The sequence below is a fragment of the Gorilla gorilla genome, chromosome 14, assembly GCF_029281585.2.
Source record: "Gorilla gorilla gorilla isolate KB3781 chromosome 14, NHGRI_mGorGor1-v2.1_pri, whole genome shotgun sequence".
NCBI classification, from domain to species: domain Eukaryota; kingdom Metazoa; phylum Chordata; class Mammalia; order Primates; family Hominidae; genus Gorilla; species Gorilla gorilla.
This window is the reverse complement of record NC_073238.2, coordinates 47,666,619-47,681,879: the sequence shown is the minus strand read 5'-3', so window position 1 is coordinate 47,681,879 and position 15,261 is coordinate 47,666,619. Positions and strand designations below refer to the sequence as shown.

At 44.5% G+C, this 15,261-nt stretch overlaps 1 protein-coding gene across 3 annotated transcripts in view; it reads left to right on the top strand.

Moving 5' to 3' along the window:
* The window catches only part of STARD13 (StAR related lipid transfer domain containing 13), a 572,996-nt gene that overhangs the window by 312,630 nt on the left and 245,105 nt on the right, over positions 1–15,261 (top strand). Inside the window, exon 1 of one of the 3 annotated variants that reach the window (XM_055360571.2) lies at positions 12,149–12,544. The exons of the other annotated variants lie outside the window; for them this stretch is intronic. Coding sequence (XP_055216546.1) covers positions 12,421–12,544 — 124 coding nt within the window. The 5' untranslated portion in view covers positions 12,149–12,420. Of the gene's footprint in view, positions 1–12,148; positions 12,545–15,261 lie in introns of those variants that run through there. 3 annotated transcript variants of the gene reach the window in all.

The following is a 15,261-nucleotide window of genomic DNA, read 5'->3' as shown; positions in this document are numbered from 1 at the left end:
AAGTCAAGCAAGGAATAAAAAATAATCACAAAATATTATGTGGACATATGTTCTGGTCAGAGTTTAGTGAAATTTGATCATAAAATGGACAGGAAAGGCTTCCAAAGAGGGGACAGCTATGCTAAGACCTAAAAGTTAAGAAAATCAAATTCAACAACCTTTGTTGTTGTGGTGGTTGTCGTTGTTGTTGTTGAGATCACCATGTGCCAAGCAATGTTCCAGGAACAGGGGATGCAAAGAGAGATAAAACAGAGACCCAGGGTTACACAAATAAAATAGAGGTATCAATAAAATCCGTTAAATCCAAAAGATTTCTCAGGACTCCAAAGATCGATTTGAACTTGTCGTTTTTCCCTTATTGATATGGTTTGGATGTTTGTCCCCTCCAAATCTTATGTGGAAATGTGATTCCCAGTGTTTGGAGGTGGAGCCTGGTGGGAGGTGAATGGATCATGAGGACGGATCACTCATGAATAGTTTGGCACCATCCCTTTGGTGATGAGTGAGTTCTCACTCAGTCAGTTCACACAAGAGCTGGTTGTCCCTCACCCTTGCTCTTGTTCTTGCCATGTGATCCTTCTGCCCCCTTCCCCTTCCACCATGATTGTAAGCTTCCTGAGGCCCTCACCAGAAGCCAAGCAGATGTTGGTGCCACACTTGTACAGCCTGCAGAACAATGAGCTAATTAAATCTATTTTCTTTATAAATTACCCAGCTTCAGGTATTTCTTTATAGTGACACAAAAATGGCCTAACACACTAAGTAATATCAGACATTTTTATTTTAAATGGTACTTGCAAAATAATATATAAAAATAATTACAACAAATATATTATTAGCAATGAATGACCACTACTGAAGTGATATAGAAAATATAGTATTTTCTCATATGGAAGGTAAATGCAGTTGACCCTTTGATATAGTTTGGCTCTGTGTCCCCACCCAAATCTCATGTTGAATTGTAATTCCCATTGTTGGGGGGGACCTGGTAGGAGGTGATTGAATCATGGGGGTGGATTTCCCCCTTGCTGTTCTCACGATAGTGAGTTCTCATGAGATCTGGTTGTTTAAAAGTGTGTAGCAATTCCCCTTTCACTCTCTTTCTCCTCTCCAGCATGGTAAGATGTGCTTGCTTCTCCTTTGCCTCTTGCCATAATTGTAAGTTTCCTGAGGCCTCCCAGCCATGCTTCCTGTACAGCCTGTGGAACTGTGAGTCAATTAAACCTCTTTTCTTTATAAATTAGCCAGTCTCAGGTAGTTCTTTACAGCAGTGTGAGTATGGACTAATACATCCTTGAACAATGCAGGAGTTAGGGGGACCAGGTCCTCCTACTCCCCCGAGCTACAGTCTAAAATCCAAGTATGACTTTTGACTCCCCAGAAACTTAACTACGAATAGCCTACTGTTAATTTGGAAGCCTTATCATTAGTATAAACCATTGGTTAACACGTTTTGTTATGTTACATGTATTATATATTATATTCTTTCAATAAAGTAAGTTAGAGAAGATATATTCACTATTCATTGAGTGCAAGTGGATTGTCACAAATGTCTTCATTCTCATTGTCTTCACATTGAGTAAGCTGATGAGAAGGAAGAATAAAAGAGGGTTGGTCTTGCTGTCTCGGAGGGCAGAGGAAGAAGCAGAGGAGGTGGAAGGGGAGGCAGGCACACTCGGTGTAACTGTTTTTGAAAAAAAATCCAGGCCAGGCGCGGTGGTTCACGCCTGTAATCCCGGCACTTTGGGAGGCCGAGGCAGGCAGATTACGGGTCAGGAAATCGAGATCATCCTGGCTAATGCGGTGAAAACCTGTCTCTACTAAAAATACAAAAAAAAAAAAAAAAAATTAGCCGGGCGTGGTGGCGTGTACCTGTAGTCCCAGCTGCTGAGGAGGCTGAGGCAGGAGAATGGCATGAACCTGGGAGGCGGAGCTTGCAGTGAGCTGAGATTGCGCCACTGCACTCCAGCCTGGGTGACAGAGCAAGACTCCGTCTCAAAAAAAAAAAAAAAAAAAAGAAAAGAAAAAAAATCCACATATAAGTGGACCCATGCAGTTCAATCCTATATTGTTCAACGATCAACAATATGTCCTTCTGTCTACACAGAAGGAAAATGTGTATTAAATAATAAAAGTAATTTCCATTGCCCCAGATACTCTTAAAACTAATAACTCTCCTTTTATTAACGATGTGATCATAAGGCACTAACAGGAAGACACTTAAAGTTTAAAAAAATCGACTGCTGGCCAGGAGCAGTGGCTCACGCCTGTAATCCCAGCATTTTGGGAGGCCGAGGTGCGTGGATCATGAGGTCAGGAGATCGAGACCAGCCTGGCTAACACGGTGAAACCCTGTCTCTACTAAAAATACGCAAAACTAGCCGGGAGTGGTGGCACGCGCCTATAGTCCCAGCTACTTGGGAGGCTGAGGCAGGAGAATAGCTGGAACCTGGGAGGCGGGGTTTGCAGTGAGCTGAGATGGCGCCATTGCACTGCAGCCTGGGCGACAGAGTGAGACTCCGTCTCAGAAGAAAAAAAAATCGACTGCCTTTGAACTATTTTTGTTGAAGAAAGAGGGAATTACATCTTGAGGCTCCCCCATTTCTAAACATCATAAATTGACACTTTGTTTAAACTCCTAAGAGTTCTGTTACTGATAACAAGGAAATGTTGCAGGACATTGGCAGAACCCAGTCTGTGTCCTCATAACCCCTTGTTTATCTGAAAGAATCAGAGACCAGTTATTTTGAAGTAATCATTCCCTTAAAATGCACTCAGTCTTAGAAATCATTTTAGATAACCAGACGTTTTCCAAGGGCTTAATGATAGATTTAAATATAAGGTGAAATAATTCTAGATTACTTTAAAGAATGAAATAGGTTTAATCTCATTGCTGATGGAGAAGACATTTCTATACTGATCATAATATATTATCTGACAACCTCCAAATTTCTACAAACTAGTGGGGAAATAGCCTATCAAGTTAAAGGGACAACTTTGGACATTATCCTATGGCCTCTGAAGAATGGCAAGGGAGCTGTAGGGAGAAGAGAATGAGACTGGATTTTTTTTTTTTTTTTTTTTTTTTTGATATGGCGTCTTGCTCTGTTGGCCAGGCTGGAGTGCAATGGCATGATCTCAGCTTACTGCAACTTCTGCCTTCCAGGTTCAAACAATTCTCCTGCCTCAGCCTCCCGAGTAGCTGGGATTACAGGTGTATGCCATTGTGTCTGGAATTGGTGGGTTCTTGGTCTCACTGACTTCAAGAATGAAGCCGTGGACTCTCGCAGTGAGTGTTACAGCTCTTAAGGTGGCGTGTCTGGAGTCTGTCCCTTCTGATGTTCAGATGTGTTCGGAGTTTCTTCCTTCTGGTGGGTTCGTGGTCTCGCTGGCTCGGGAGTGAAGCTGCAGACCTTCGCGGTGAGTGTTACAGCTCTTAAGGCAGCGCGTCTGGAGTTGTTCGTTCCTCCCGGTGGGCTTGTGGTCTCGCTGGGCTCAGGAGTGAAGCTGCAGATCTTCACGGTGAGTGTTACAGCTCATAAAAGCAGCGTGGACTCAAAGAGTGAGCAGTAGCAAGATTTAATGCAAAGAGCGAAAAAACAAACCTTCCACAGTGTGGAAGGTGACCCGAGCCAGTTGCCAATGCTGGCTCAGGCAGCCTGCTTTTATTCTCTTATCTGGCCACACCCACATCCTGCTGATTGGTAGAGCCAAGTGGCCTGTGTTGTCAGGGCGCTGATTGGTGCGTTTACAATCCCTGAGCTAGATACAAAGGTTCTCCATGTCCCCATCAGATTAGTTAGATACAGAGTTTCCACACACAGGTTCTCCAAGGCCCCACCAGAGCAGCTAGATACAGAGTGTCGATTGATGCATTCACAAACCTTGAGCTAAACATAGGGTGCTGATTGGTGTATTTACAAACCTTGAGCTAGATACAGAGTGCCGATTGGTGTATTTACAATCCCTGAGCTAGACGTAAAGACTCTCCACGTCCTCACCAGAGCAGCTAGATACAGAGTGTCAATTGGTGCACTCACAAACCTTGAGCTAAACACAGGGTGCTGATTGGTGTATTTACAAACCTTGAGCTAGATACAGAGTGTCGATTGGTGTATTCACAATCCCTGAGCTAGACATAAAGACTCTCCATGTCCTCACCAGAGCAGCTAGATACAGAGTGTCGATTGGTGCACTCACAAACCTTGAGCTAAACACAGGGTGCTGATTGGTGTATTTACAATCCCTGAGCTAGACATAAAGACTCTCCACGTCCTCACCAGAGCAGCTAGATACAGAGTGTCGATTGGTGCACTCACAAACCTTGAGCTAAACACAGGGTGCCGATTGGTGTATTTACAATCCCTGAGCTAGATATAAAGACTCTCCACGTCCCCACCAGACTCAGGAGCCCAGCTGGCTTCACCTAGTGGATCCCACACAGGGGCTGCAGGTGGAGCTGCCTGCCAGTCCTGCGCCGTGCGCTTACATTCCTCAGCCCTTGGGTGGTCGATGGGACTGGGCACCGTGGAGCAGGGGGTGGTGCTCGTCGGGGAGGCTCGGGCTGCACAGGAACCCATAGAGTGGGTGGGAGGCTCAGGCATGGCGGGTTGCATGTCCCAAGCCCTGCCCCATGGGAAGGCAGCTAAGGCCCGGCGAGAAATCGAGCGCAGCACTGGTGGACTGTCACTGCTGGGGGACCCAGTACACCCTCCGCAGCCACTGGCCCGGGTGCTAAGTCCCTCATTGCCCCGGGGCCAGCAGGGCTGGCCCGCCAAGCCCACGTCCACCCGGAACTCCAGCTGGCCCGCAAGCGCCGCACGCAGCCCCAGTTCCCGCTGGCGCCTCTCCCTCCACACCTCCCTGCAAGCTGAGGGAGTGGGCTCCAGCCTTGGCCAGCCCAGAAAGGGGCTCCCACAGTGCAGTGGGGGGCTGAAGGACTCCTCAAATGCCACCAAAGTGAGAGCCCAGGCAGGGGAGGTGCCGAGAGCAAGCGAGGGCTCTGAGGACTGCCAGCATGCTGTCACCTCTCACCATCACACTCGGTTAATTTTTGTATTTTTAGTAGAGATGGGGTTTCATATGTTGTCCAGGCTGGTCTTGAACTCCTAACCTCAAGTGATCTACCCACCTCGGCCTCCCAAAGACTGGATTTAAAGATGGATGGTAAACATTTGAGTCTTGGTTCCGCAACTTATTAGCTGATGATCTTGATCAAATCATATAACTTTTCTGAATTTGTTTCCCTGCCTGTTTTGTTTTGTTTTTCTAAAGAGTAGCTGCTGACCTCATGTGCTTGTTATGTTAAATAATGCTTACAAGATGCATTATCCTGGGTAGAGCTAAGCTAGAGCAAGGTCTTATTAATGATGAAATTCCTAAAGAAAATGCCATACCTACATAGATTAATGAACAAGGTGGGAGTTAGTACTGAGATATCTCCAAAAGATTTTCCTCTAGAATGTGGAACACATGCTGCCTGTCTTTAGAGATGCCAAAGGTTTTTTCAATACATATTTGTGGAATAAATATAACTGGAGTGGAGGGTTACCCCATGGAAGGTGACAAGAGTCCCAGCCCCTTTCAAGTGTCCACACCAGTAAACATACTTAATCAGCCTTGATTTATGTCAGCAGTTGGAACACAACTAGGGCCACCAGGAGAAACCTGTGTCACTCTAGGAATAAAGATCTTTGTTGAATAAATATCTTTTTATGCATGCAAGTAGGAAATGTACTTGCTCCATATGCAGATTTTCCCTAAACTTTCCTATTATTTACAATACCTTTCATTTTGATGACACTTTGAATTATAAAACACTCTCACATATAGTTTAAGTATGAGCAGGGTAGGTAGAACAAAGAGTTCCTTGCTGCATTTGACAGATAAGGAAGTCTATGTTTAGGGATATCAAATAGCTTCTATCTCTCCTACACCTTATCATTCCCAGAGCTAAGATGTGAATCCTATTCTCGTACCTCCCACATCCAGTGCTAGTTTATAATTCTCATTAGTGACTTCTTGCTGTTTAGCACGAGGCTATTCAGAATTTGGCTGGACTGGAATCTCATGAGAATTGCAGAAATGGTTTAGGCAAAATAGTAACAACAACAATAGCAATTAAAATGTAATGAATGCTCATTATATGCCAGGAATCATTCTAAATATTTTGCATGTATTATTGCATTTGATCCTTGCCAAAAATTCTATGAGGGAAGCATTATTATAATCCCCATTTTATAGATGCTGAGGCTGAGGAACTCAGAAAATGGGTAACTTAGGGAGATCACACAGCTAGTAGGTGCGGAGCCATGGTATGAACCTAGTTGGCTACCTCCTCTGTCTATGCCATCAGCCACTTCCCTGTACTGCCTATGGGAGCTGGGGACTGGGGCTTTCACTGCTCTTCAGATGACGTGTTCATTGACCTTAAGAAGCTCAGTAGCAATGGAAGAATGCTTCACAGTGTATGTTTGAGGTCTCAAACTACTCTATGTATACTAAGACAGTCATAACAAATTACCTAAATCGATATGCTAATGCGAGGTTGTGTGGTAAGCTAAATTACTTACTCAACCTTTATAAAACAGACAGTCTGAAGGATAGCACAAGTGTCGTCAAGATGATTTCAATCACTGGAAACGTCTTCAATCCAATGGCCTGTGAATGCCATCAGAAATTTGTAAGACACTTACCCAACATCTCCCATATGGTAATCATGGTCCCCCCAAAGTGTACATGAAAATATAGAAAGGAATTGTGATATTTGTAAAGTTGATGACTATGATATGACATTGAGCTTGAAGATTCAAAGCATTTACCAGTCTACATCAGGAAAATATGAAACACAGCCAAACTTATTAATTGGCAATGCAGAGCTTACAGCTAACACTAAATTTTGCTTCCAAGAAAGTGTGGAGCCTGATGCTTTTTTAATTAACAGAACAAAACCCGAAAAGCAATCAAAATTGTTAGCATTCAAAGACTGGCAGATTCAGAGCATGGCAATGGGACACACAGATAGACCAATCAGGGCAGGCACAGATTGGTGACTGTGATTCAAGGACCCAGCTTGAAAAGTCAGCTTTTCCAGAACTTTCAGCAACACTTTTAAAATGAGGAAATAAGTAACATGAGATTGCATTTCACAATCTCTAACAGCATGTCCCTGAAATGGAGCGAAGGATACACCAAAGGAAGAGTTGCTACATCCCATCTCTCCTGGGAAAGGAACATGCAGGGAGAGAGTTGCGAGAGCTCTTCACCCTTCTACCCTGCAGCAAAGGAAAATGGGTCTCCTCAAGGAAGGCATTTCCCCACAGCAAAGCTGCAAGCAACATGAAATAATGCACCGTGACTATGGATTCTTGGCGAAAGATTCCTGGCCTGGTACAGTTAGAAATTGGGCTCTATTCTCAAGCAAAGGGTTCCAACAAAAAAAATACCGCAGCAAGCAGACCGTGGAATATGCTTCTCCACTCTTCCATAGGGGGTGATGGCACAGAATCAGAGTTGAACATGGGAGGGAAGTGGAAGGGATAAAAATGTAATGGAATTGCAGAGTTGTTGGCATTCAGATATGCAGGTGGTGGGTGGCAAGTCCTGCTTATTGCCTGTGGTTGTGAGAGGCAATGGTGATGGGTCTTATTACATAGCAGTAAGAGAAGGAGAAAAAAATATATATCTTTTCATTTGTCAAAGTTATTTATCACAAGATTATTTGTAATTGTAGAAATTTGGAGAAAAATATTCAAAATTGTGAAAGCTTTAAAATAAATTATAGTGTGTTTATCCCACAGAATTTTATATATTCATTAAAAACTACATTTTAAAAGAAAATACGTTGGAAAAATGCTCACAATCTACTGCTTAGTGAAAAAAAAATTAAAAACTTGGTATAAAAATTCTTCCAAGTTTTTTTAATATGCAAGGAAAAAAATAAAAAGGAAAATTTTCAAATGTTATCAGCTCTCTTTTTGGTAATATTACAGGTACTTTTAATGTTTCTATTATAATTTTTGTGTTTAAAAAACTATAATTATCAGTATGTATTACCTCTATATTTAAAATTAATAAATATTATATAAGAAAAGAGTGATAATTAATGAGAATGAAGCAATATCACCATAAGCATCCTTAAAATTTACACCTAGACTAAGGAGCAGATCCTAGTGGTAACCAGTCATTTAAAACTATAGGAATAGTCATTCAGTCAGTAAATGATCCTACTCCTACTATGTGCTGTTCACTGAAAAAGGTACAAGAGGTTGAGAAATAAAAGTTCTGTACTAGTCCTATCTGGAGGAACTCAGGACTGAAGGGACAGCTGAGAAGAAACAGGTAAGGACACTGAACTCTGGCTCTTTGATAAGTGCTCCTCTGGCAGTATCCCCAAAGCATGGAAGAAACACAATGGAAGAGGAATCCATCCAGCCACTGGGATTTGTAGAAGGATTAAGGAGGAGGTGACATCTGAGTACATCTGAGTTGAATCTCAAAGGATGAGTGAAGAACAAAAAAATTAGGGTAAGGGCATTCAAGCACAGCTAATGTATAAAGACGTAGAGTGCAGTGCGACCAAGAGCTTTCAAATGGGACTCTTTTTATGCTGAAATTCAGGGAAGGGAAAGAGAAAACCTGAACTAAATCAGTTACTCAGGAGATAGAGAAGTGGGGGAAGATTGAAGCAGCATAGGATGTATGGAGGAGTTTCAGATGTCTTCTAGATTTCTCTCTCAGTCACTAGATGGGTGGTAGCACCAGGTGGCTCACATAGGAAATAGAGATGAAAGAGCAGGTTTGGAAGGAAAGTTTTGGAGATACCCATCAGGAAGGGAAACAATACATGGCCCTAGAGTAGAATCATTCATTTACTCTGCAAGTATTTACTGATCATAACTGTCTGGGACTGTTTTAGGCACTGAGGATGCACAAGCAAGTAAGACGGACAGGGCCTCAGCTCTTATGGAGCTCACAGTCTGCCTGGGAGACCAACCACAAACAAACAAACACAATGTCTGGAAGTCGAAGTGCTATAAGGAAAACTAAACTGGAAGCCGTGAGAAGGAGCTATTTTGGTTAGGTGTCAGGGAAGTCTTCTTGAAAGGGCTCAGGATAGATTTGGGCTAGGACAGTAATGTAATTATAATAGTATTGTTGTTGGAAGCATAGGTTAGGTCCTTTCTATGTGCCAAATGGATTATTTCATTTAATCCACAATGCAATCGTCTAGGGAGGTACTACTGAGAGGCAGAAACATATGCAGAATCAAACGGGACACTGCCTTTAGCCACACTCTTAACCACGTATACTTTCTATCTATAGCCTGTCAGGCCTTAAGAAGGACCATGTGAGGCCATCTGTGAAAAGGAGGAACCCAGGGGAGGGTGTCGCCTGACAGCCACGAGACAAGCCTGTGTCAGAGGAAGGAAATGGGCTGCAGTGTCCAATGGTCCATGCACCCTGGAAAGGACAACAATAACTGGAACACGTCGTTAGATTTAGCAACCAGACGATTATTGGTGACCTTGGCAAGATCATGCTCATCGAGGAAGGGAGGAAGCCCAGATTGCAGTGTTGACAGGGAAAGACTTCTTTTCCCAGGGACACAGGGTAGAGGCAGTGTGCTTTAGGATGGCTGCTGTTATTTTAGTTTTGGTTTATTTAAAAGCAGGGTGAGACTGGAGGGTTGAGCCTGTGGAGAGGCAGAGATTGAGGGTATGTGAGGGAGAGGAAATAACCAATGTAGCAAAGTACCTGTAGGGACAAGAAGGGAAAGAAAGCCCAACACAGGTGAGGGACGTGGTATCGGGCTGGAAGAGCAACACCTCTTCTGCTGCGATGGGAGGGAAGAGAGTAAGCAAGAAGGGAGGTAGGGCTAGGGGGTTACCTGAGTTCTTTTCTCCTAATAGGTGATATTTTCATCTGATGAAGGCCCCACAGGGGATGCTACCTAAGGTTCAGCTTTGAAACAGATCTTGGGGAGAATGAGAGCGGATGCTGTACAGAGTACTCCAAGTAGCCCTGAGGTTCCTGTTGAGGTTGGAACACTTGGCATTTGTGGCGGCTCCATCTGCACAGCTGTGTGGTTTCTTCCAACAGGGCCAGCAGCCGGGGCTGGCAGAGAGCTGGGCCATGCTGGGTGGCACACACTGCTCAGCCGGCACCTGTTCCAGGCAGATCATTTCCATCTTTCATCTGGCTTCTCTTGGACAGTCCTCAATTCATGGGCCATCCGACAGCCAGAACTAAACAAATGTGCAATTCCAGAATTTAGTCTTCAAATTAGTCATTTAAGGAAAACTCCTAATCAGTGGCATCTGAATATAAAATACATGCTAGAATAGAAAGTAGTAGGGGCCCACACTCTTGAGAGCTAAATGATCACTGAAATAGCTTGAATGGTTATGTTCTGTTCCCGTGTATATAATGTTAAAACTATTGCATCTGTTTGATTCAACAAGAGATCCCTTCTAAAAGTCAAATATACAACTTTCCTGGGAATGTAATTGATAAACATTTTGTTGTTACACTGTATAGCAGCCACTTTAAGATAACAGGAGTCTTGTTCTTTGCAGAGCATTTTGTTACCTCTACATGCATACAAAGCAGAGGATGGAATCAAAAGGGTATTTGGCTTGGGTCCAGAAAGCAATCTGGATTAGTCTATATAACTGGCTGTCACAGTTTCAAGTCTGTTTCTGATCCATGACTTATTGCTTCATAACTGACTATTTCAAAGGTTTACCAGGATTCTACAAAAAAAAGTATCTCATTACTTTTTAGTTCGTTCTGAGGTATGTTTCACTAGTTAACATTTTTAAATATTTAAAGTAACAAAATAAGATAATAAAGACTATTTCTTACCATCATCCCTGTCATTCCCATTTTCTACCAACAAGATAAACTGATGGAGGGAATATTTACTAGAAGTGTAGCAGAAGTGTTGAGGGAATACTTTAGGTAGAGGTTAGTTTGCATTCCCTAAGTCAGTAGCAATTTATATAATAGAGGAAGGACTGAATACTTTTAATTTTCAAACTTCCTGTGGAGCACCTGGAATTAAAATGAATATCTGATTAAATTTTGGTTCTTATGTGGCAGCTTGGTACAAAGACATTTAAAAAGAAGTGAGATTCAAGCAATTTTGCAGATTCAATAATTCAGAAATTCCTTTTGAAAAATTTGTTCCCCTCCCCAAACCTGAGGTGTAAGGCATTAATCACATCTCTGAATTAGTTAAATGTTGTCACAGTTACTTTCTTGGAAGACCTCAAAGCACTTCAGAAACAAAACTTTGTGAATTGCAGGACACCCTGAGGCCTGAGACAGTATTGTCTTCTCCTTATGAATGAGTTGAAGTCCAGGAAGTGGGCTTGGACTTCAGTGATGATGTATTTCTTAAAGAGCCAATACCTTTCCTTCTTTCCTTCAGGAATCAGAGTTCATTTCTAACTACAAGCCTACTTTACGTTTTTGGCTAAAATACCTTAAAATTCTTCTATTTTCATATTTCACTTCTTCATAATACCTACTTCTTTCACTGCATACAGATTGTAATGCTTTCTCAAAGTACGTAAATCTATTTTAGGTAGGTTCCTTATGGTTTGACCTGAATATTTTAAAGTTATTTTTCTCCTCATAATGGCTATGCAATGGAAATAATATTTTGACACTTCAAACCGTATTAATTTAATTGTAGTTTGCAGCCAGATAATTATTTCATTGAAGAAATCAGGAAGGATTAACATAATGTTCAGATCACCAATATTGAACATCAAAAGAATGTCAACCAAACCGAGTAGCTGACTTCAAGTAACTTGAATTTAGGGAAACTGGGATGAGTTATGCTCTCACTGTGGCATATATAAATTTTTGTTGTTGTTGTAGTTGTGAAGGTGGTAGTTTCTGAAACTGAAAAATAAAGGAAAGTATCAAGAAATAGGAGGAGTATGGTCCAGCCCCTGATTTCTGGGTAAAACTGGAAAAGAAGCTGGAAGCTCCTTGACTGGGGGGCCGTGGGGACCAGGCTGTCAGGTTGGGCGAGGGAGGGAAGGGGAAGCGCGCTCCTGGAAGGAGTGGGGCGCGAGGCAGCCAGGGGGAGGGCAGGGGAGGGAGGGGAGTGGAGGAGCGCCCAACGGAGGGGAGGAGGGGAGGAGAAGGAAAGTGGGAAAGGAGTAGAGGAGTTGGCGAGCGCAGAGGTTAATAACCTAGCGCGGCGCTTCTGGTGGCCAGGCATCCCGGTCCTCGCGCGTGGCGCAGCCTCCCAGCGCCGGACCAACCCATGTCGCGCCCGCATTGGGTCCCGGGACCCCGGCGGGAGTGCCGCGTCCGTCCTCTTCAGTCGCCAGGAGTCTGAGTCGCGGGCCACGCGGGAGTGGCGGTGGAGAGCCCGCCGGTCGTTATGAGGACGGATCTAAGATGACCAGCAAACGGAAACCTTGCCAAACGCAGCTCAGGAGATCCATCAGTGAGCAGTTGCGGGACTCCACGGCCAGAGCCTGGGATCTGCTGTGGAAGAACGTCCGGGAGAGGCGGCTGGCAGGTCAGTGCCCCGGAGACGCCGGGACCCACGGGGGCGGGGGAGGCGCCGGCCGCGTAGCCCGCCCGGGCCCGCCGCCCTCCTCTGCCCTGGGCTCCAGGGCATGAGTTTCAGAGCCCAAGGCCGGGGCGAGCGGGCTGCGGGCACCACCCTCCCTGGGCCGGGCCCCGAGCGCCCTCCCGCCGCGCCTCCCGGTGGGTGTGGGCTCCGTGCCGGACGCGCGCGCTGACAGCCCGGCCTGGTGCTCCATGCTGGCGGGCCGCGGGACGGGTTACCTGGAGGCGCTGCCCCCGGGCGGCCTTTTCGCCTAGGCTGTCCCCTGCTCCGCTGCCATCCCATTCCACCCCAGTGAATAAGTGCCCAGACCAAGTGGCCCTTCGCGAGGGCTGCCCCTTCCCAACTTCGCCTTCTCCACGTGGGACACATCCACTGAATGCGCGGGAGGGAGAGTGAATGCAAGGCAAGGAGCACGTCCGAAGCGCCGCAGACCAGCTATTCGGGGGTAGAGGGGGGGATGTGACGGGAGACAGGTGGACGGTAGTCGGTGCAGGTAGCTGGCTGGCTGTCCGCAGTCCCTGCCAGCTGTGAAAGCAGGCTTTCCTCCCTTTGAGGTTGCAAGGAAAGGCCTCCCTTTGGGACTCCATTGTCCACGAATCAGAGCAAGAGAGGAAGTGATTGTTTTGAGCCAGGAGGTCCTTAAGAATCCTTGCGTGGATCAGAAGGAAGGCCGCCCCCTCCTTAGTACCTCTCGCAGTGTCACACTGCCCCTTGCTGCTTCTGTGCATGCTCCATGGAGCCCTCTTTCTGTAGGGCCAAGGATGCAGTGGGCGGTCCAGCCATCTCAGAGCCTTCACTGGGAGCTTTAGGACACGTTAGTCACTGCCTCATGCCTGCCCCCAATAAGGGAAAGTGGCCAGACTCCACAGCACAGTTCCTGGGCAGTGCAGGGTTTAGGGCCCCATTCACCAACATGTTGGCTGCTGGAAGATGCTTCAGGGACTGGGGGAAGCATGATTGGAAGGGCCCCTGAGGTGACTCTGAGGCAAGTCTCTGGACCTTGTTGCCTCTGTGTCCTCTCCAGGACTATCTCTTGAGCTGGGCAGTGACCACCACATGGGGCAGAAGAAAGTTCTAGAGAAGAAGGTCTGATGCCTAGGCAGAAGGAAAGGACACCACTGGTGAAGCGGGAGATTTAACCTTCTTTGAACTCCTCCCTTTTTTCCTTACTTGAACTGTAAAGCAAGTGGTTTGCTAGATGTTCTGCCCTTAAACCCATGCACCCACATCCCTCATCAGCCTGAAAGCATTCTGGGGAAGATGCCCAGAGTCTATAGCACCTTGAGAGAAGGTCGCTAGCAAGCTAAATTAGAAGTGGAGATTATGGATGATTCCAACACTCAATGTTGTAAGCATACAATGTTCATTCCACATTTTCTCTCCAACACAGTGGCCACATTTAGTGTGCACCCAAGAAATAAACAGACTTTTTTGGTTTGGACCCAGAAATAAATTGTGGTAACCCAGCAGTTTTGACTGTTGATGTTTAAAAACCTGTACATGCACTGTAGACCTCAATTAATAACAATTAGTAACTTTCCCTGTTATCATGCTAAATTGTATATTCTACATGATGGATGGTGTTAGAGAAATTTTTGTGGTCTAGTAAACTTTTGTTGCTTCGTAACTTCAGAATGCTTACTGCAAATGTTTCTTTCATAGCTTCTGTTATTTACATTTGTTAAGTTTGTTAAATCAATGGGTCCTCAGGAAACAAGAAGTCATTCCAGGAGGCCTGCCAAGGCTGTGCTGGGTTTTTATAGAACCTGAGACCGAAGATGACTGCAGCTCTGTCTTTTTCAAGAAGAGATCTGGGAAGGAAGAGAGTGTCATGTAAAGATTTAAAGCTGTTAAGATTGTCCAAGAAAGTCATATTCACATGAATTTTACATTGCAGTTAAGGTGGTGAAGGGAAAAAGTTTTAATCCTGGGAAATAAACTGTAGATAGAGACTTTAAGATCGTGAATATATAGAAGGCTAAAAGTGGTTTCAGAATGGGAACTATAAGAGTGCTCTCAAGAGTAGTGCAATTATTTTTTAAAATAGCGGTATAAGGTTTGAAAATGTTTAATCAGAATATTAATATCTGCTTACCCATAATCTGCTTACCACTCTGCTCACAGTGGATGCCAGCAGGTTATTCAGCTGGGACCAAACAATCCTCTGTGAGGCCGACTTCAACTTCTCCTTCTCTAAGCAAGCTGGGATGCCTGCCACAAAACCAGGCCAACTCCGTGAAGGCGCTTTTAGATGCAAATTGATTTTCTTGGATTTTCTTGCTAAGGTAGCTAAAATATGGAACTTTGGCCATGAGACACTGAAATACTTAAGTTATTAATGTTGGCATCAATTCTAGGTGAAAATGTTCTTCATTTGTAAAAGTGTTCTTTGTATGGTTCAGTTCACAGTACCAGAATAACCAACCATAGCACGCATCACTTTACAATGAGGATATAGTCTAAGAAATGCATTGTTAGGTGATTTCATTGGTTGAATGAATCAAGTGTAAATCATAGAATGTATTTACACAAACCTGGATGGTATAGCCTACTACACACCTAGGCTATATGGTATGGCCTATTTCTCCTAGGTTACAAACCTCTAGAGCATATTACTGTACTAAATACTGTAGGCAATTCTAACACAATGGCAAGTATTTGTG